The sequence below is a fragment of the Anomalospiza imberbis genome, chromosome 10, assembly GCF_031753505.1.
Source record: "Anomalospiza imberbis isolate Cuckoo-Finch-1a 21T00152 chromosome 10, ASM3175350v1, whole genome shotgun sequence".
NCBI lineage: Eukaryota > Metazoa > Chordata > Aves > Passeriformes > Viduidae > Anomalospiza > Anomalospiza imberbis.
This window is the reverse complement of record NC_089690.1, coordinates 11,763,136-11,784,520: the sequence shown is the minus strand read 5'-3', so window position 1 is coordinate 11,784,520 and position 21,385 is coordinate 11,763,136. Positions and strand designations below refer to the sequence as shown.

Genomic DNA, 21,385 nt, shown 5'->3' with positions numbered 1-21,385 from the left:
GCCGGCGGACAAGTCCCGAGAAGTGGCGGCAGGGTCCCCCTCCGTCCCCCGGGCGCGGCGGGGCCGCGGCGATGGGCCGGGAAGTTTGGCGGCGAGGGGGCCCGGCGCCCCGCCGCTGAGAGCCGGCCGCTCCGGGGCCGGTCCCTTTTCCGAGGAGCGGGAGGGCGCCACAAAGTGAAATCCATGAGGATTCTCGGGCTTCTCCTGGAGAAAGGCTCGCATATGCTGCAGTGTCTCTGTGGAAGGCGCCTGAGATCCAGCCACAGCCCAGGTGGGGAGCGCGCGTCCTTGTCCCCGCCGCCCTCGCTCCCCGCCCGGGCGCCGCTCGGCCCGGGCTGGCCCCGTTTCCTCGCCGTCCTCCCCGGCGCCTCCGTCTCGCCGGCGCCGCGCACAGGTGGCCGCGATGGGCCGGGCGCTGTCCGCGGTGCTGACCCCGCGCATCCCCGGGACCGAGTCCCCTTCCTTCGGCATCCCCACACCCGGGCCCCCTCCCGTTGGATTCCCAACCCGGCCCCCCTCTACCCGAGGCCTGGCCCCCACCCCACCCTGTGCTTAACCCTGCCTGGAGCCCCCACCCACACTGAACCGCCACGTGTGTCCTTTGTCCTCACAGAGATTCCTACCTCACACACGACCCTCATTATTGTTCCCCATCCCACCTGCAGCCCACTCAGGACCTTTTTCTTCGTATGGGACCCCTGTATTTCTCATCCCACCTGGAACCCCCAGCTGTGCCTTCTGTTACTACCTGGCCAATATGGGGATAACCTTCCCCAGAGTGCCAGTGGCCACACACAACTCTAGGGTTGGTCTCTCTGTAACAGCTCTCTATACTTTGTGCTTCTGGTAGTAGTAATGTCGCAGTGGTTTTCTGGTGGAAGGGGCTGAATAAGTTTTTGAATGGCAATTTACTTAGAAGCAAAGAGAAATCCCTGCCTGCTCCTGATGGGGGGCCTGAGGAGACTCCCACCTCCTCTCTCAGCTCCCACCCTGTTGGGGAGAGAGCATTTCACTAGGATGGGAAGGAAGTGCAGTGGGGTGAATTTCTGAAAAATATTCGTGATCCTAAACACTTCCCCTGAGCACTTCTTGAAGAGGGGAGTAAGTGCATGCATGCCTTGGTTTGGTGTGGTACTACCCCTGAGTTTTAGGATGATCTTGTTGAAACTTTTAAAGTGGTGTTTCTACAATTTCTTTTGTGCTACATGTTTCTTCCATGAATCTGATTTTCCCTCTCTAGAACACTAGGTAAATGCCTACGGAATGAAATCCTGTGTTATTGTTGTTACTATTAACATCTGTAGAAGCTACTAGTTGGATGTTTATGAGGGTGTCTTTTAGAGTATTCTTTCCTAATGCTTGTGTTGGGTTTTTTTGTGAGATCTTGGTCCTAGAAGAGAAAAATGCCCATACCTCCAGTGCAAATGGTGTTCTCTTGAAGAGAAAGGCTGTTCTTAGGGGAACAGTGTTGCTGAGGTTGCCTGGATTCCCTTATGGCCTTGCTAAGGAAAAGCTGTTAATGGTTATAGCCACCCGTTTATGCATCAATAGCCTCCTCCCTCCCATGACACTCTTGTCTTCAATTTGCTGTCTGTGACAAGCTCATGGCAATAGGGGAATCTTTGGGAGAGAATGCTGAACTCCCTTCAAAGCATGTTCTGCCCTGCTTTGAAGAACAATATGATAAATAAATAGAATAAATAGTGGCTGCACATGGAAGCCAAACAGACATTAGTCTCTTTGCAGTGAAAAGCTATAATGGAGTTTTCACCATAGTCCTATATGTGAATGTTTGGTTTGTGTCTTTTGGAAGAGCAGTAAAGAGAACAATAAGCTACTGGTAAGAGTGGGGTGTGCTCAGGCCACGGGGGATGCTAGGCTGTAACTTTAGTGAACTAGAAGTCAATGATAGTGTCCTAATAGATTCCTGGCTGAGTTGGTTTGCCTTTACAGATGGATCCTGTGCTTGAGTGTGCTTGATGCATATGTGGTGCCTGAGTCTTTTCTTACATCCGCTGTTCTGTGGAATGATACTGAACATTGCATAGTCTTTGTATTTCCTGATGATGTGCTGTAAGGAGACAGTCTGTGGGAATGATCTCCTATTGTTATCTCCAACTGAGCTTATTTTCCAGGTACTAACCCCATGCCATCATAAGCCTGACCACTCCAGATGGGGTCTGTTGCTTTGAATCAGCATGCTAAAATCCATTCCCTCTCCTTGGCTTAGTTTTTTCATTTTCCGTTAAGGTTGGGATTTATGTTCTTGAAAAATGCACAATAAAAACAAAAGCTTCCACCTAGAAAAGGGTCACTGTGTGGTGGGCCTGCTGGAGGATAAATCTCCTTGCTAACTTCTTCAAAAGCTGAGCATGCCCCTGGAGACAGGTGTATACTCTGGCGACAACCCTAAAGGTGTAGTGCTGTGCCCAGCATGGCACTGTGGGGCCAAGCCAGTCAGAGATGTAAACCAGCAAAAGGATTATAGAATTATGGGACTGTGGAAACATCGACTACAACAGTGGTGGCCCAGAATGTTGTGAGCTACTTACATGTCCTTGATCCTCTGATCTGAAGTAATTCTGACAGATCGACCAAGCCTTTTGCCTTCCTCATATCTGTGTTTTCTTTAATGCAAACAGCTCATAAGGATGTAAGCACATGTTTAAAGTCAGATTCATATTTGAGTGTTGTGCTGACTCAGAGTCCTAGACCACTCCTGATTCTGACAGAAGCTAATGCATGACACTTCAAAGAGAAACTGTGAAATATTGAAGGTAGTTGTATAGTGCTGTACAACTCTATTGTGATGTTAGCAAAAATATTAGCAAGATTCTTTTATTGTTATGCAAAGATCTCTCACCCCTTTACTTTACTTTAGCTAACTCTAGCCTGTTGTTTTCTTATGCTCCACTTCTGAGGTGTGCAGACCTCGTCTTTGCGGCAGGCTGTGGTTTTTTGAACAGCACCTTGCAAAATGGGGCTTAATGGGTCTCCAAGCCACCACAAAAGTGCAAGTAATTCATAGCAATGCAGAGCAAGATATTTATCCTCTTCCTTTGTGAATTTCTTTACAAGTATTTTAGCACAGCAACATTCTGTATCATCTTTCAGGTGCTTCACTTGTTATCTTGTTATCTTATTTCAGAGTTTGCAAGCTGACTGATGGTATTGCACGCACAGAGATATTTCCCGTTGTGATGGTACAACCACAATTATTTTGTTAAGTGTTTTTTTCTTTAATTTATTTTCTCTGCTAACACTCTTTTCCCCTTTGCTTAGGAGATGTGGTTTGCCAGTCCAGATTTCTATTTTTGCTTTTGGCTTCCTGGCCAAAATTATGAAATAGATAGCTACTACACTGTTAAGTTCAAGATAAAAATTAAATAATGACTGCATTGTTATGTAGCTGTGAAAAACTATTTTGGGTGACCTGTACCTGGTTTGCAGCCACTTAGATGTAAAAGGCCCTGTACCCATAGGCTGCATAATAGAAGCATGGAGATTTCTGCTAGTGAGTGTGTTTTAGTCTTCTTCCATAAGGATTTCTTACTTGGCTCTATGAGTGGTTGTGTCTCATGCCTGTCCTCCCCTTGGCTCCTGTGCAGACTCTCCTGTGGGATGTATCATTGCTAAAACCACAGATACTTCTCACATCGACCAGCAACAGTATTCAGCATCAATGCATTTTCAGCTTTATTTTCAGTAGTAGAGGTTTAGTTGTATCCAGAGACTGATCTATTATCAAACATTCACAAGAGCACTTCTCAGTTTAAGTCCCTATTTTGCAAATTGATGCCTTCAGTAGAAATTAAGCTCATATTGAAAGTAAATCCTGAACTTGGCTTCCATGGGAGTCTCATACTGGTGAAATTTGGAGATGCTCCTGGAAATATACTGATTGATGCTGGCTTTGTGGCAAATTGAAATGTTGTCTGGCACAGTAGGTCTTCGTATTTCTCCAGGCATCACGACACTAAGTTTGATATTTGAGGCAACAGGAACAAGCATTCTGTCTAGGTAGGCAGGGTCAGGCTGTGCCTCTGCCATTAATTAGCTAGTCTGTTGCTGCCCATATACATCTTTGCATTTTCCCTGAGACTATTTAGGGCACTGTCGTAATGTGTCTGCATGTGCAAGACATCTTCAGATGCAAATAGAATCACACACATAGGAGGTACAATTGCATATTCAAGAATAGCATTTGGCTTATGAGCACAACAGGCACTCCATTGTTTGCTTGTGCAGTCATCTATGCATCCATCTACATTTTATTTACATACACTAGTTCTTGAAATTTTTCCCACTGCTGTTTTTTCAAGTAAACAGCAAGTTACAGTGTACAACAAATACTGCACAGTTCTGCTTCAAATTACTGGAAGCAACAGCTCTGTGTACGTAAGCAACAGAGTGAAACTTGCAGTTCCTTGCTGAGTTCAGGGAGCACAGAGAGGCTTTGATCTGTGGCAGCTCAGAATGTGGATGTGCATTGCTGCTGGGAGATGGGAACAGTGGCTTAGTGCTGCTGAGCTGGAGCTGGAGTGGGTTGCAAGGCTGAGAAGCACTGGGATCTGACTGGGGGTCATCAGTACATTTTTTCTTTCCATGCTAGGTGTCTGGCCTGCCATTTTCTGCCACTGTTAGGGCACATATTTTGTTCAGGCTCCCTCTTCCTGTTTTGTGTTTTTGGAAAACTAACACTTGCTGACCAGTGGAAGTTAAGTACCTGTGCTGTTCTGGAATAATGCCTGTTATTGACACTCATATGCCAGTGGAAAGAATACCTTTGTCTGATTTAGTTTAATTCACCTGGGAAATGAATTAAACAAAACTCTGAAAACTCTTTTTTATTATAACAGGAGCACTCCTCTGGGGTATTATTCAAGAATAGCTATAGCATTTTAAATCCACACTTTCCTTTATTCTAAAGTAACCCTCTCATGCAGACATTGGCTAAGCATCTCTCCTGGAAGCCCATAGTGCTTGTGCATCTTTGTAAAAAAATCTGTTCTAGAAATGATGAATTTTTTAGCATTTTTATTTGGTGAAATTACTTGGTTTCTATCATACAAAAATTCCAGAGATACAAATAATAATGAACTTTGTTATATGCAAATAACCTTTTTAAGGACTTGCAGCCAATTCTTTGTAGTTAAGTAAAGGAAAGTCTTTCATACTATGCATGATTTTATTTTTCAGTTTCCAATAAACTATTTCATAAATCTTCAAAAGGAATGCAGGTCCAGGAACTCCCTGGGTGTAAAGTGGCTTAGCAGTGCAGAGCTGTCAGCCAGATGTCTGAGGTTACAGAGCTGGGCATCTGGAATTGCTGGATCTTCACTCAGTTTTCTGAGTATTGAAACTTGTCTGGGTCCTACTAGAGCGTCACTGATATTGAATCATATTTGAAAAATGTTTTACTTTCTGTGAATGAGCAAATACAAGCAAAAGCAGAGTAATTTGAATTTTCTTAAGTACCTGTAATCAGGATGATAAAGAGTACTCTGAAGCAGAGGTTGGCTGGTTTGTCACACTTCTCACCTAAAGGTTTGCATGGTTTTGCAAAGGAATAAAGCTTAACTTCCTTCACTTCCCAGTCTCAGGCAAGAAAAGAGTAAGAGGTGTCTGAGGTGTACAATTGCGATGCATTATAAACTCAAACATGTATGGGAAGTGTTAGCTAACAATATAATGAAATATTTTTTCAGCTTTTCCATTGGTTTTCCTGAATGACTGTGTGTATAAAATTCTGTGTTGCTGTTTTTCCACTTGAAGTGTAACTAAAGAATCTGGGGTCAAAGGAAGATGTTTAAAGTTGATGACTTTCAGAGCAGATGCTTTCAGCTTAAGGCTTGTGTGACTGTCCTTAGGTCATGTCCATTGAAGACCAAGGAGTATTTCCGGAGACAAGTCTCAGCTCACTGAACCATCTGAGTGCATATTTAACTCTATTCTTGCACCTAATCCCAGCCAGAACCATTACTGAGCCATGAGATGAGTAGTATGTATCATCCCTAAAATTCTTCTTGTTCACCCTGTCCACAGAGCATTGACATTAGGCTTGTTTTCTGCTTCCAGTAGATCTCTCTGGAGGTATTTCACAGCCATCAGTTCCCAGATGGAAAGCCCTGTTCATTAAAGAAATTGAAATCTTCCTGCTTTGTTTGTGAGAGCGATCTATTTCTGGATCACTGAACTTTGCTCAAAACCAAGCCACTTGTCTTCCCATAGCCCTTTCTGCTGCTTTCCAGAAGTAACCTGTTCAATTTTTTACCAAACTGATGCTAGTTTTAAATTTTTTAGGCCAGGTTGTACATATATCATCAAAAGTTCAGCATAGTCTGAAAACTAGATAAGATTTCCTTTCTCCAGGTTAAACACTCCCAGTTCCCTCAGCCACTCCTCACAGGACTTGTTCTCTAGACTCTTCCCCAGCTCTGTTCTGGAGCTGGATGGATCACCTCAGTGTCTTTCTTGATGTTAGGGGCCCAAAACTGGATACAGGGATTGAGCTGTGGCCTCATAAGCGTCCAGGGGATGCTTGTAATGGATACCAGATGAAATGGTAGTGTGCAAAGCTTTCAGTTGTGTGAATAAATGTGTGATTAATGGGCCTTTAAATAATTCTTCTTCCCCTTGGAGGAAAAGAGATGTGTAATGTTTAATAATAAAAATAGTGTTTCTTCCTATAGCCTGAAATGGCATGGAAGGAGGTAATCATGTTTTGTATGGCAAAGCATTTTTCTAAATGGCATGTTTATGCCTTTCTAGCATGGTGGCTGCAATTGGCTGCTGGGCCGATTTGCATGTGCTAAATTGCAGTCCTGGGGATCTGTGAAAACAACCCAGCAAAGCCAATCTCAGCTGGGAGCATGGAAGCTGCTGCTAAATTTGTGATGAGCCACCCCCAGGCCCAGCGTGAGTCATTATCATTGTTTTGTTTTCCAGAAGTTGGTACCAAATGCTTCCAGGATCCAAAGCGTGGATTATCACTGGAATTGTATTTGTTCCCTCAAAGCTTTGTTTGTTCCAGATAAGAGGAAGGAATAGGAAAGAAATCTGTTTTTTAAAAAATGAAATAATTGTTTCCTTATTAGTGTTCTCTTCCTGCTTTTAATGTGCACTCACAGCCATTTGTTCACTTGAAAACTCACTTGTGCATGGCCCAGCAGTTGCTGCTGGTCCTAATCAGTTTGCTTTATGCTGCCAAGGCAAGGGGGGGACAACAGTAAATACAGTAGGATGAGGCAACTTGACTGAAGTCATTGTTTGGCTCTGGCAGAGCTGAGGTGGGGAGTTTCTGCTGTCCCTTCTTCTGTTTACCTTGCTGGTTTCTCAGCAAGTGTTTTTATGAAGCCACAGCTGTGTGTGGGACTAGCTGGGGCATCCATTTGCTGTAGGTCAGGAGTCTTTGATCTGAGGAGTGCACTGGCCTGATCCCCAGGGTCCTGCACCTGATGCTCACTTGCTGCAGTTGCTGGTCCTTGGGGAGATAGGACAAGGTGTTGAGAGAACAAAAGCCCCTGCCCTGTGCTGGGATTGTGACAAACAGTCAACTTGTTCCCAACTTTTAGCCCTTGTTTCAGGTTGTCTTCTGAAATGGACTTCTTTGATGTGCCATGGACCATGCAAGTGTACCTGCAGGGACTGTGGGTGGGATGCAGAGGAAATGCTGGGTCCTGCAGAGGAAAGGTCCAGAAGTGGGAAAATGCATGCGTGTGGGCATACAGAAGCATATAAAAGTGATTAAAATTCAAAACTTCAACATACAGTGGGTGGAAAAGACATGGACAGAGTGGGAAGCCTACAAGAGCATGGGAGTGGAATAAGGAGCTGAGAGCACTGAAAAGAAGGAACGGAGAAAGGGCAACTTGTAGTGAAACTGTTTTTAAAATGTAATTAAACATGCTGTGCTTGCTTTGTGGACAGGGGTACCCAATCTGGTGTTCCCTCCTCTGCATTACTGATTTTCAGGGTGGGGAAGTCTGCTGGGAGGATCCAAAGTATGTCTGGAGGGAGGGGCAGGCAAAGCAATCTTCCTTATGGAGCCAAGGGTGAAGCTGGACATACTTGTACAGAGCATTCAAACTGGAAAAGCACAAGGATCAAAAATGTCCATGACACTCCGCAATGCTCAAGCCTCTCCATGATGTTGGTGTGTCTACAGATAACCACTGGAATGGTATTGCAACGTCCTCCATGCTGCAAGTTCCTTCTCAAGCTCTGGATTTCCTCTTTTGTTGCAATATGACATGAAAACCAAACCAAAGAAAATAATGATTCTACTGCTGGTGGGACTGGACAGCCAACGTGCTGCCACTGCTTTTCTGAGTTCCTGTAACTTAGTGTTGCCATTGTTTATCCTCTTCTGTGGCTTTTTGATGGTGGAGAGGGGCATGTGAGCCTATGTTGAATGGCAGCAGTGAAATTCAAGCACAGACCCCTTTCCTGTGTCCCAGTGCATGGTGTTCCCCTTGCTCTCAGTTCTGTGTGCCTAAGCCCTTACTTCCCTGCTGCTTCAGTTTAGCAATAGCGTAGGCGTATCCTGGGTGGTCTATTTGTGAGGCTGGAGGGACTCTCAGGTGTTGTTTTTGAAAGGCTGATTTCCCCAGGTATTTATGCTCAGTGCAAGCAGGGTATAATCTTTGTAAATATTCAGTTGGTTGATCAGACAAATATGTATATAAATATTCACATATGGTTTAATGTTCTGTGGCTGTGCTTGGGTGCTCCTCTCTAATAACTCTAATTTATCTTTAATGGATAAGACAAAGAAACCTGGTTTGCTTTTTCCTCCGTTTCTCCATTTGCTGGAGTTTCTGTGATGAATCCTTTACTGTGCTCACCCTTAACCTGAAGAGGCAGTTGTGGGAATATAAATCATGCTCCCAGATGCTTGCAGGCTGCTCAGCAATGAAATGCACTTTCCCTGCCCCGCCTTCCCTGCTAAATGGCTGACACACATCTTAAAACATCTTGCTGGAGATCTGTTTCTGCCTTGCAGCTCGTTTACAACACCTTGGCTGAGAAGGTGATGTGACTGCGTTTTAGGGTTGGTTTGGGGCTTTGTTTTTGAGGTTAGAAAAGGTTAGAGTTAGAACAATCAAATTTGTTCAGATGGTGTGTGAATCATGAATAAGGAGGGCAATTAAATGGGAGCATGTCCTTTCCTGAGGAAACACTTTAGTGAATGAATTTCACACTTGTTTGGCATTTCTGGCAAGTGGTGGGTCTTGCTGAGAGTGCTCCCATGAGAGCTTCTCTCCTGCTCATCCACAGCTCGTGCCCTTTGGGTCAATACTTCTCTGTCTAACATGCTGTTTGGCAAGGGATGCTCCCACCTCCTAGAGACGGTCAGGCAATACACTTTCTAAATGATAGTCTGCTAAGTATAAAAATATCCAAACCAGAGGCTTTTCTTTGTTAGCAGTGAGAAAAAAAAAAAAAAAACCACTAACTCCAGACTGGCAGAAAGATCCAGACAGGCACACTGCTTTGTGAAATAGCCATGGGTACCTCTTGGGGACTGTGCTAAGGGCTGTCCTGGCATAAGGCTGCGTCTACTCAGTGGTAAGAGTTTATTGCTTATGTGCATGGCCGCTGAAGAAAAGTGTTTCAATAAGAAAGTCAGGTCTTGACAATGGACTGGCGGGGTGCAGAGAGAGAAATGCAGAGCCCTGAAGTGTGCTGGGAAGATACTTATGGGTTTAATTCCCACCCAGATCAGGGACAAAGGACTGGTAAATCCTGCTCACTCAGCCCAAAGGCATCGCTTCTCTTTCTCTCCTGTCACCCTGCTCACTTGTGTGACCTCCAGACTCACTGCAAGTCTCAGACTCACTAGATTTTCCCTGATGCTTCTTTGCTCCTGGTCTGTAGACTGGAAGGACAGCACAGTGTTGGGGAGGAGAGAAAGGCATTGAATCTCTATTATTTATGGGAATGTTGTTCATTTGGCTGGTAAAATGCTGCTGGGATTAAAGGTTAGAGGAATGATGTGCTTGTTACTTAGTGAGCACATGTTGCCCCACTAACTGCCAAAGGACAGTCCTCTGTTTTAGCACTTCTGTAATTGCTCGTTAAGCTTTGAGACTAAGAGCCAATGTCTTACTCCCTACTTCATCTCTGCTTTATCCACAATGGTGTTGTGTTATAGAGACAGATCTCACTGGGTTTAGTGTAGCCTGGAAAGAATTATTTGGGAAAAAATGAAGGAAACCTCTGAAAAAGTCACCAATAGAAAGATATAGGGAAGTAGCATCAATTAACAGAAAAATACAAGAGCAATTAATCTGGGCCAGAATTACGTGTCCATCTAGTCCAATAGCCTTTCTCCATCCACATCAAACAGGAAAAAGTAAGAAAATATGATCTGTCCCCCAAATGCTCTCCCAGCTGCTAGCTATTTTCAGCTTAGAAAATTATCTGAGTCAGACATGGTTCAATGTACATAAGAGTTCTCAGTAGATATTTCTTTTTTGTACTTGACCAGTCTCCTCTTGAGTTCATGTATATTTTTAGCATCATAGTGTCCTGTGGAAAGGATTTCCCCAGACCTGTTACATGAAGAAGTCTGTCTTTTCCTTTGTTTTGAACTTGATTCCTGCTAGTTTGGGTTGATGTTTTCCAGAGACCAGTACTGAATGATAGCGAATAACAGAACCCATCCTTCTCTCTTGTGATTGCAGAGACCACAAGCATACTTCTGCTAAGCTGTCTCTCACAGTTTGAAGAATCTTGTATCTTATTGCTGCCTCTCTCTAAACCATTCCCAGTTCTAGATGCTTGTTGCAATGAGAGGAGCACAACATCACACACTTGCCTCAAGTAGGGCATTGCTTTTCTTTATGCCCAGGGGTTCAAAACCAATGGGGTCAATTCAGCTGGAGAGACAGCAGTTGTCATGTGGGGTACAGAAAGGAAAGCAGGCTGGTGAGTAGGCTGTTATGGCCAAATGATGAGTTCTGTAGCTGTCAGTCCCTACAAGCTTGTGATTAAAGTGGCATCTCAAGCTGTGGGTGGACACAGCCTCAGTGAGCCGTTCAGCCGCGTCAGGAGATGAGGATGGCCGTGCCGGAAGCGCTGTGTGTGATGAAGCGTGGGGGATCACCTTGAGACACGACTTCAGCTTCGGGATGCTTTGAGCTCTGTTCTGCCTGATGAGCTGTGCTGCCAGCTGGCTGCCCATGGACCAGAGCAGGAGTGGGGGAGCTCTGATATGAGATGCTGCCCCTCACATCCAGAGGAGAGAAACCAGGATACCTGGGGTGGAACTGAGCTTCTTTCATAGCATATCCCAATTTGGAAGGGACCCACAAGGACCATGGGAATTCAGTTCCTGTTTTAGTATACATCTGCATGGTGAGATGAGCTGCAGCTTAAACTGCATTGATTGCGTTGGCAAGATCTCCACTGAGTGTAGGGGAAGTCAGGGAGAGTTGCTCAGTCTGACATTTAGGCTGTGGGTACCTGCATATAGCTCCACCCTGGGTTCCACCACACCTTCCTCTGCCTTATTGCCTGTCTGTAGTGTGGAGACAATGCTGCCTTCTTTGCAAAGTACCTATGTGACTAACCCAGGACCTGTGTGACAGCTGAAGGACTATAAGTCTCAAAGCTGTTTAATATTACTCTGTCTGTACACTGACTGGGGAAAGGGGGTAGGATTTTACGTATTTAAGAGAAAATGCACCATGAGGATTTTAGAGTACAGTTGAAATTTTTGCTTTAAGAGGCATTTGAGACTCCCAGCCATTCAGTAAGCTCACATTAAAAGCACATGCATTATAAATTTCTCATGTAAAAGTATTTAATGTTCACTAGGAGTGCAGCTTGCCAGGGAGAATATGCTGGCTGTCTATTAAGAGAAACGGATGAAGGCAATTGCTTTCTAAGGGTTAAGTATGACCTGGTAAGCCAAGGCCTGCAGCATTAGCAAGTGCCAGCCAGCAGCTGGAATAGCTCAGTGATGGATAACAAGTGCCCTGTCCTTCCATTCCTCCAAAGAGAGCCTTGCTCAGTGAAGGTTTCTAATGCTGAATCAGCAACAGCACAGAGGCCTCTCTAAAGGGCTCAGAGTTAACAGCTGCTGCACACTAAAGGTTAATGGTGGTATCTCAGGAGCTAGATTTCAGAGGAAAGGTTTTTTTCACTGTTGTTTGGGGTTTGCTTATCCTCTCTATATTACCTGCAGCAGTGTGCTAACACATAGGCAAAGTGGGCTGTGACCTCAATCAGCTAGTTAATTTTAAGCCCGTGCTTAAGTGATTTGCTAAAACTGTGCTTATTCAGAGAAACAAAACTGATTGTATTTTCATTGCTCAAGCTAGGTGAATTATAACATCTAAGTTATTTTAATGATGAAGGGGCATATTATGCTTTGAAACAATTATTTACATTCCCATGAAGAACATTAGTATCAGTCAGTATGTCTGATGATTGATAGCCATGTTCATACTTTGCTAATAACCCCCTCAAAGCTACTTGAAATACTGTATTGTGTATTATATTTACATTTTTATCTCTGTAATTTTAAGATGAGCAGAGCTCATTAAACCAAAGTATTTTTATGTCTTGTGTCAATAAAAAATGTTCTTTTAAATGTTCAGAAGGAATTGGTTACAGAAATATGGGAAAGAGGGAAGAGATTGTTTTCCTTTCATGTTCAGTACATTCTTCATCCTTTTACTTTTTGATGACTAAACTGTTCTGTATTTGCAATTGAAAACTGTTGATTGGAAATTCTTGTGAGACTAACATAAATGGGGCTTGATTTTGAAAAATACATTCATGATCGTTTGCCTAATTTGTGTGTGCAATTAGTGTGATTGCCACTGGAAATGGCCATCTGAGAACAGACTGTTGGAGACTTACGTCTTTTTCTGATCTGTTTTCTCTCTCTCCTCCTTAAGGTGCCAACTTCTCTGATGTCTAAATATTACCCATGGAAGTTTAATTTGGTAATATGTTTATTGATATCCTTTCATCTCTTACCTCTCCACTTTCAGGTGTTTGTTAAAAGGCTGAGAATGATTACTCCCTTCTGCTTCCTCCTCAAGTCCACTTGATGCAACACAGAAGAGGTTCTTTCATCTAAGTTGTTGATCTTGCAATTTAGAGAGTCAGATCTCACTGGCAACCCTATAGACTCTTACGTGGCCATAGTAGTATTTAAGTAGTTTCCAGGTGTGCACAAAGGATTACAGCTCTCATCTGTCAGGTCTCTTACTCCCTCCTGAGGAAACCTGTGCTCACAAGGGACATTTATTGGTGACGAGGTGGAATTGTTTCATTTTGCTTAGCTTTAAACATGTGATGAATTAAAAAGGTAAGCTAGATGAATCTCTAGAGTATTCCCTCCAGTGAAACTGAGAAACCTTGTTAGGGTTAGGGATTTGAAAGGCATGTCAGCTCAAGACATCTTTGAGCTGATTTGGAGTCCTTTTGTAGGAGCATGGTATCAAGGCTGCAGTTCCTCAGTGGCTTCACTGATGGGTAAGAGAAGGGAATGAGCTTGTGAACCCAACCTCTGGGAGCAATACTCCTATTCCCTCCAGATGGTGGTGCTGGGGATTAAGCCAGTGGGAAACTAACCTATTCTTATTACTGGTATTTTAAAAATTAATTGCTTTTAATCAAACCAGCCTTACTCGAGTCATCATGTGGCTACACAAGTGCTGCTGTTGTAGGGAGGGAATCAGCAAAAAAGGTGTAGCCTGAAACAGTGAGAGGAATGGGTGGAATTGTCCCTGTGTGCAGCTACTCACACGTACCTGGGTTTGAAGCAACGGCCACTGCCTCACTGCTGGTGACATTCACATTGCGTTCATTGCTCCTGAAATGTTCTCCATCCTGAGGTACAACTAAGTCAGATCTAAAGATTAGGTGTACCTTCCAGTCTGGGGTGTGACTCAGCCCCGCAGCTGCAGAGGTGGGAGAGCCATGGCAGTGTACAGAAGACAAATATCTGCATGCTCGTTAATGATGGGATGGAGAGCACGTACTGCCTGATTGCTTATTGCCTGTGGCCTTTCATTAAGAGTAAACTCAATTTTCCCAGTATTGACAGCTGCCTGGTGGAATGGTCAAGCTATGTGGCAGGCACTGAACTGCCAAGAATAAAAACCCAGATACAACAATATGTCAGGAATGAACAAAATACAGTGTATTTTGTTCTTTTCTTCTGTGCTCTATCTTCTTATAAGAAGAAACAATTTCTAGGGGTGAGACATTAAATATGTCAATCCTGGCCTGTCTGCTAGCTAGGAAGTGCTGGAAAGTTAATGAATTTAAGTGGGGAAGATGGTTATTGTTTGTACTTGCTTGTTCCTGGCCTAGGTTGAGACTCATTTAATTAAAGGAATATAGTATCCTTTCCAAAAAGTCCCCCAAGCCAATCAAAACCTTTGGTTTTTTTCATGCCCAGTCTTTCTGATCCTTCCCAAAGCACAAACATTTATTGTGCTGCGAGTGAGAACTTTGGAAAGGAACAAGCAGAACATGTTTTGCCAGGGAGCATCAGTTTCTGCCGGCCCTAGCACTGCTCTTCCCTCTGCTCTGTCCAACCAAAGGCCCTCTCCATTGCACAGCTCGCTCAAGCATCTTCCCTCCTCATTCTGAGAGCTGCTCCAGCCCCTTCCAAACATATAATTATAGGCATGAAAAAAAAAATTGTTCTTATTCAGCACCTGATAAAATGGCGACTCAGGCATTTTCATTTTCCATTGGAAATGCAAGTTCTCGCACATAACCTCCTAAATAAGAAAAAGGGATCAACATCTTGGTCTGTTGGGAAAAAGGTGATGTTTCTTCTGAAAAAAGAAGGATCTTCCACAGGGTATTTTTTACATCTAATTCTCCTCTGGCAAAATGCAGGTGCATTTTTACTGATGGAAAAAGCCTTTCCATAAATGTTTGAGGATGTAGGAGCAGTGGCACTCTACATATTGCACTCTGTCAGGAAATGAATGGCAGGTGAGTGTGCATGTATTTGTTCATGTGTTCCCAGTGCCTGTAGTGCCTGGTGTGGGCTCTCTTTGGCTGTGTCATAAGCCTGGGAGCATCAGCAGAAAGGCCTCCCCAGCTTGGGCAGGGGTGGGATATGTTTTGGAAGGACAGGAGTGCAGGATATCTGTTGTGTGGTGCAGTCCTTTGAACAGCACACAGAACAGAGGAGAGGTTTGTCAGTGACGTCAGTTTGAGCAGGACGTTTATCAGACCTACAGCTCTTGGCAGCTGTCTGGAGTCCTTTGAACCACTGACAAGGGGCTGATAATGGGAGAAGAGACCTGGGATGGTGCTGTGGTGGGGTAGGAACTCCCTTGACCCTGAGTGGTCCCGTTAGGAGGGCAGGGCACGTTTCTTGCCCGAGGGCTACGTGGGAGTATTGGCCCCTCATGGTTACGAGAGAGACTTTGCTGTTGCCCCATCAGTTGTGGTGGTCGCACCTCTCTCTGTTTAAGTCTTGTTCTATTATGCTGCATTGGGTGATCATAGGTCAGCAGTGACAGCCTCCTTGGAGTCTCACTCAGACCTGACAAGTCCCTCATACTGCAGAGCTTAGAGCTCCAGCTTAGGACTCTGTGTCACCTCTGTCCCCTCCTTGGGTGAGGCACATCTCCCAGTGATGCTGCCTCTTGCAGTGTGCATTAGCAATCACTGGACTGGTACTTCTCCCCACTTTTTTTGTAGTAGTAGTCTTCTAGGATGTAGTGAATCTGAGGGTTTGCAGAGCAGAGATTTGCATATTTTCTTTAATCTAGCTAGGTCCAGCAGCAGTAACAGTGTTGGTATGTTCGTCACTTAAGCACATACCCAGAGCAGCCAGTGTGCTGGTATAAATGATTCTGCAGTTCAAGCATTTTGGGGTTTTTTCTGCTATTTTTGTCATTCAAAATAAATAGATCATAGTTGGATGTGCCTGCTTAATAGCTCAAATATACCTTCAGTTAGGTTCAGTAACATTCCATACTCCATGGGACTTTCCAGGTAAATTTACATCCCATAAGAAACACAAGGATTACTCCTGTCTTGGACTATAGTTAGTATTCTTCCAGTTAATGTGATCGTCCCTAGAATAGAAAAATTTTGAGCACCCAGCTATTTTCAGCCAAGCCCCTGACATGCCCAGCTTCCACCACTCGAAGGGAATGTCAGATATTTTCACATGACAGAAAAGCATGGCCAGATTCTGTTCTATAAAATATTCTTAACTTTGGGGTTACTGTTTCTTTACTGAATTTCAGTTTCTATTCTTGGAACTTGCAAGAGATACATATCCAAATCTGCTAGATAGTTTTACAAATTACAGCCTCATTTAGACACATGTGTAGGCCTTTTCCTTTAATGATAACCCTCAGCAAGCTTGAAAATTAGTGATACAGACTGACAGATACACCTGGAGGCATCCACAGCCTTAAAATATCAGCCCATGTTTTCCACCTTTTATTGTTGGTTTTTGTTTGTACTGTAATATTCATGGAGTGAACCAAAATAAGGAACTGAAAAGAGCATTTTTATGTAATTTTGTGATCCCTGTTAAAGTGCTTTGTGTGTTTATCAGAATGAATCACCTGTGCAAAATTCTGTGCTCTTTTTGCTTTTCCTGACATTGTGAAATACCTACATATCAGTGTAGGGAATGAAAGTACATACAATGTGGGGAGTATTTGTGGTGAATTCCTGTGATGATTAGGAAAGAGAAGCCCATGAAGCCAGCTTTGAAGAATGTCCTGTGACAGCCAGACTGAACTTGAATGTGTCCTGGTATATTTCCATAACAAAACAGAAGATCCTGCAGCGAGGCAGTCGATCGAACGCTGCCCTGCCAACGGCTCGCTCAGCCCATGCAGGAGCAGCCTCCTCACCTCCCGCCAGCAAACGGGGTCTGAGCAGGGTGGGAGCAGCCATGGCTTTAAAACATTCCTTGCCATATGTCACAGTGCTACCTGAGCTCGCCAGCCTGACCTGCAGCCATGCGCAACTCAAACAAAATCCGTGTCCAAAAGATGCGTGCCAGGCAGAACACGTGTTCCTTTTCTCTCTGCTCTCCAGAATAGTCACTGCGCTTCTTTCCTCTGTAGTTCCCAGTTTTTCATCACCTGCAAGTCACTGGTGTTTTCTGAAGGCTGGAGATTGAAAAAGAAATGCACCATTCACCTTCTGACTGCTGTCTGTGCTGTGTCTGCCAGCACCACACAGGTCCCCCGTGGGCATTAAGGCCACTGCCACCCACATCATTACCCAGCTGGAAGGCAGCTGCTGGCAGGGACAGCCACTTTCTGCGGAAGCAGGGAAAGACTAAGGCTTCTCACAGAGTGCACAGATGCTTTCCACGAACATATGCTTAATTAAGAGGCAAACTCACCACCTGCTCTGCAGCGTGGGTATCCAGGCTCCTTTCAGGCAGGTATTTGCTTTGCTGTGTGCTTATGCTTTTACAGGGGTCTGGAAGTGCTTTTGGTAGTGTTTGTGCAGCTGCGCCTGAAACCCCAGGCGTCAGGTGCTGTTAGCATGCAGAGCTGCCAGCTTCATTAAGGTAATTGTGCCCAAGACCTTTCCTTCCTTATCCTGGTTTAATGAGGAGCCACAGCATGCCCTCCATGCTTCCAGTGGCTGCAGGGAGCTGCACGTGAGTGGGAACTGGAGTGGGTTTGCCCTCTGCCCCTACAGCCTCTGGGGCTGCTGCCATCACCCACAAAGCCCAGCACTGGGCAGGGAAGGTGAGCTCCTAAAGGCAGATTTTGCTGCTTAAATTAGTATCTTATTTTTTAAGATGCAAAGAAATTCATTGCTCCTGTTGGAACACTTGCTTCTGCTAGAATGTTGCACAGGTTTGGAACCCCTCATGAGCCCTTGCCTAAGCCTCAGACTCTCAGTCTGCGGCCAAATTCCCGGCAGAGCTGGCAGCGCTGCGGCAGCCCGGGCAGGGATAAATGGGCCATGCACTCTGCAGCGTTGGTGGCAGGGACAGATTAACCCTCTTTTGCAGAACCAGTGCAGTGATGGCAGCTGGTGGGTGGCTGAGAGTCCCCTCTCCCTGGGCTGCCCTGAAAATGGGCATGCGGCTCAGTACAAATATCTGTGCTGAAACAGAAGTCACTTAATATATCTGCCAAGCTCGGCCTGTTTTCTTTCTTTGGATTGTTCTCTCTGCACACATCTCAAAAATGCCTTTTCCACAGGTAAATGCATTTTCTGTGCCCAGTTTGTGATGCATATGACATCTTCAGTGAAAATGAACATTTCTTCTGCAGCATTTTTAGGTTTCTGGGTCCCAAGAGGAGATAATGCACAGGGATTTCAACCTGCAGCCACAGAATCTCTACCAAGGAGCATGTGCAGAAAAACAAAATGCACATCTGTGCTCCAATCAGGGAGCCATGTTCTTGTGCCCAGCAGGTTTCCAGCCTTTTCATTCATTAAAGATGATTCAGGATGAGGACAATTAATTATTCACTAAGAATAATTTTGAATTTTCACTGGCTGCAAGAAAGTGCCTGTGAGACAGCAGGAAAACAAGTATGGCAGTGAGACAGGGGCTTGCTCCATGCTGAAAGATGGGGTCAGAGCCCCCCAAGAGCCTGTCAGACTGGCAGCTTGTGCCAGACCAGTACCCCACTCACCACAGAGGAGGCAGCACTGGGGGGAGCTGGAGCACTGTGTCAGCCTGCCATGAGCTCACAGAGGCAAGGAGCACAGAGCATGAACCTCCAGGGACCCCCAGTGCCTGCCTGGGTTGCTGCACTGTGTTGCAAAAAGCAAAGCTGGTCCTGGACCCATGTTTTTCCAGCTGTGCAGACACACAGATGAACCAGAGGTTTATTGCTCTGCAGGACACGTTTTTCCCTGCTGTGAGACAGAAACCATCAGCTCAGGTATTGTAAGGTGAGAGGAGGAGCAGGAAGCCCACAGCCAGCTTGTATTCAAGATGGTGATAAAGATATTGCTGTGGTCCCTACCTGAATGACTCCTAGGAAGGCTGGTTTGAGTTGTGCCTACAGTCCTGCTGCTGAGGTGACACTGGCACAGGGGGCCATGCCCAGCTGCAGGCGGGTGCTGGGGCTGTTGCTGGTCCCTGGCGAGTGCACAGGAGCTCACGGCACTGGGGCTGCCAGCACCAGACACAGCAGCAGCAGGAGAAAGGTGAGTGGGGGTTGGCTTGCTGCTGGCAGCCCCTCTCTCTAAGCCCAGGGTGATTGCCCAGATTTCAGCATTAGTAGGAACAGCATTTGCACCTCTTGCTTTTGGTGGGGTATCATGTGCCTGAGCCAGGGTTCAGCTTCAGCCAAAAGTGGCTGTACTTCATGCTGTTAACATTGGTGTAACAGGCATTGGCTGGGAATGTTTTGTCATTAGTACCAAGAAAATGGGAAGAATCTTCTAAAATGCAACTATCTCAGAAAGCTTTTTCTTCTCCTACCATAAGTAACAAGGTAGAACACTAACAGTGTTCTTTTTGAGTATTTTTTTTTTTTTCCAAATGGAGTTAATCTTATACCTGTGCTGCCCAGGGCTGTGCTGCAGATACATAGGAGGCTGTTCTGGTTGTTCTGACACCTTGTTTAAACAAAACCTACTGGAACAATTGCTAAGAGGAGAGCTTGGTGTTGGCCCACTGAGACTTTGCAGTATCCTGTGTGTACTTATTATTTGCTGTGATCAATGGCACTGCAAAGGCTGTTTCCCGGGGTAGAAAATGCCTTATTGTATAAACAGGCTATACTGGGAAGGAAAATAGTACCCAGGAGAGAAAGCAGTGATGCATTAGAAGTAACGGGCTCTATCAGTGTGGTTTTGTTGGGCAAGGTAACCTCAAAGATTTATTTAAATAGGGCAGAGATATGAGTGACTGCTACATTCTCACTTTGTAATGCATTTGCCAGTCAGAGAGCAGATAGCAGTAAAGGCATTGCTTTTTGCAACACAAGTTCATTTAAACTGAGGCTCTGCAGTACTCCTTCTGTGGTGAGCTAAAGCAATACCCAACACCTTTCTCTGAGTAGGAAAAGTGGGTATTCAGACAGGAATAGATGCATTTGTGAGGTTTTTCTGCTCATTTTCTCCAAGTTTTAAAGATCATCTTTAAATACTGAAGAAACTAATACTAAATAGATCTGTTTCCTAAGGGGAGAAAAAAAAAAAAAAAACTTCAGAGATTAGCACCTGTTATCTATTCTCAGTTCTTGCTGGGGGGTCAGGATGTGGCACCAAGGGAACCATGGAAATTTCCTTTTCCCAGGCAAGCAACTAGCCAGTACAGGAAAACCCATTTTATTCCGTTAAAATGGAATACATTGCTTGACATAAATGCTGTGGTGGAAAGCTGTATGCAGCCTCTTTCCTGTGTTATTTTCCTATTTTATAGAAGAAATTACAAATGTTGGGCTTGCATGACTGGCAGAGCGAGAACTGCTCAAGGCAACATAAACAAATAGCTATGAATTACAGATCTAGGAGTAGGCAAATGAACACAACTTGCTTGCAGACAAATGAACAAGCAGTACAGCTAAGGCCAAGCTAGTTAGCTAATGCTTTTCTTTGTAATCTGTGCACCTACATTACCCTGCAGGTGCTAATATCCACAGCTGGTCCATTAGTACATTGGTGTGATTGGTGTCCCTTATAGCTTGGCAGTGTATCCAGAGATGCTCCCCAGATTTTGCTGGATGTATATTCAGGCTGCTTAAGTGCAGAACCTAAGCTTCCCCTCTCTCACCTTTGTATAGGATGACTGTGCTAAAACAGATGGGAAAGGGGCAAAAGCTGCCTCCCTTGTAAATACTGTGTGTGAAAAAACTGCAGGTCCAGGTTTAGACAGCTGCCTCCTGCTTCTGAGTGAGTTCTGGCTTGCAGTGACCAGGACCAGGCAGGAGGGGAAGGAAGTGTGTAAGGGGTGGAAAGAAGCACTGAACCCATCTGTTCTCTCTCATTACCTGCAGACCAAGGCCAAGATGTTTAATGATGCCCACTCCAAGCCTCTGGTCAGCTTCTGACTTGGCTGCTTCTGGCTGCTCGAAAGTCCCCATCTCCTTTGCAGTGCTGTCCCCTGGCCAGCGTGGTGGGCACACTGCGGGGTGCTGCTCTGAGCTGTTATACAGGTGATTTGTTCTGCCCTGTTGCTGGTTGCATTTTCAGCAGGGAGTGAAGGTGACCTTAACCTGCACTCAGACTTTTGAGATCTGTAAAGCAGAGCAAGATATGTGGAAGCAAGTGGGCATTTCCAGTGTCAATTATAGTCCTTTACATTTATCAGCAAGCAATTCTAGCACTTGGATTTGCTAGGTACAGAGCACAAAGGCTGCAAGGTGTAAAGGGGAAAGGCAGTTTAATTTAGCACCGGGAGAAAAACATCTGGGGGTTTGTGCAGTGCCAAAAAGTTTGGAGG

General features: G+C 44.9%; 1 protein-coding gene across 4 annotated transcripts in view; it reads left to right on the top strand.

The window, feature by feature from the left end:
• FGF12 (fibroblast growth factor 12) overlaps positions 1-21,385 on the top strand; it is a 229,847-nt gene that overhangs the window by 93,527 nt on the left and 114,935 nt on the right. The window contains exon 1 of one of the 4 annotated variants that reach the window (XM_068200687.1): positions 91-271. The exons of 2 other annotated variants lie outside the window; for them this stretch is intronic. In XM_068200687.1, the coding sequence (XP_068056788.1) occupies positions 184-271 (88 nt within the window). In that variant the 5' untranslated portion in view covers positions 91-183. Of the gene's footprint in view, positions 1-90; positions 272-18,739; positions 18,876-21,385 lie in introns of those variants that run through there. One more of the 4 variants, XM_068200686.1, reaches the window with a different exon arrangement.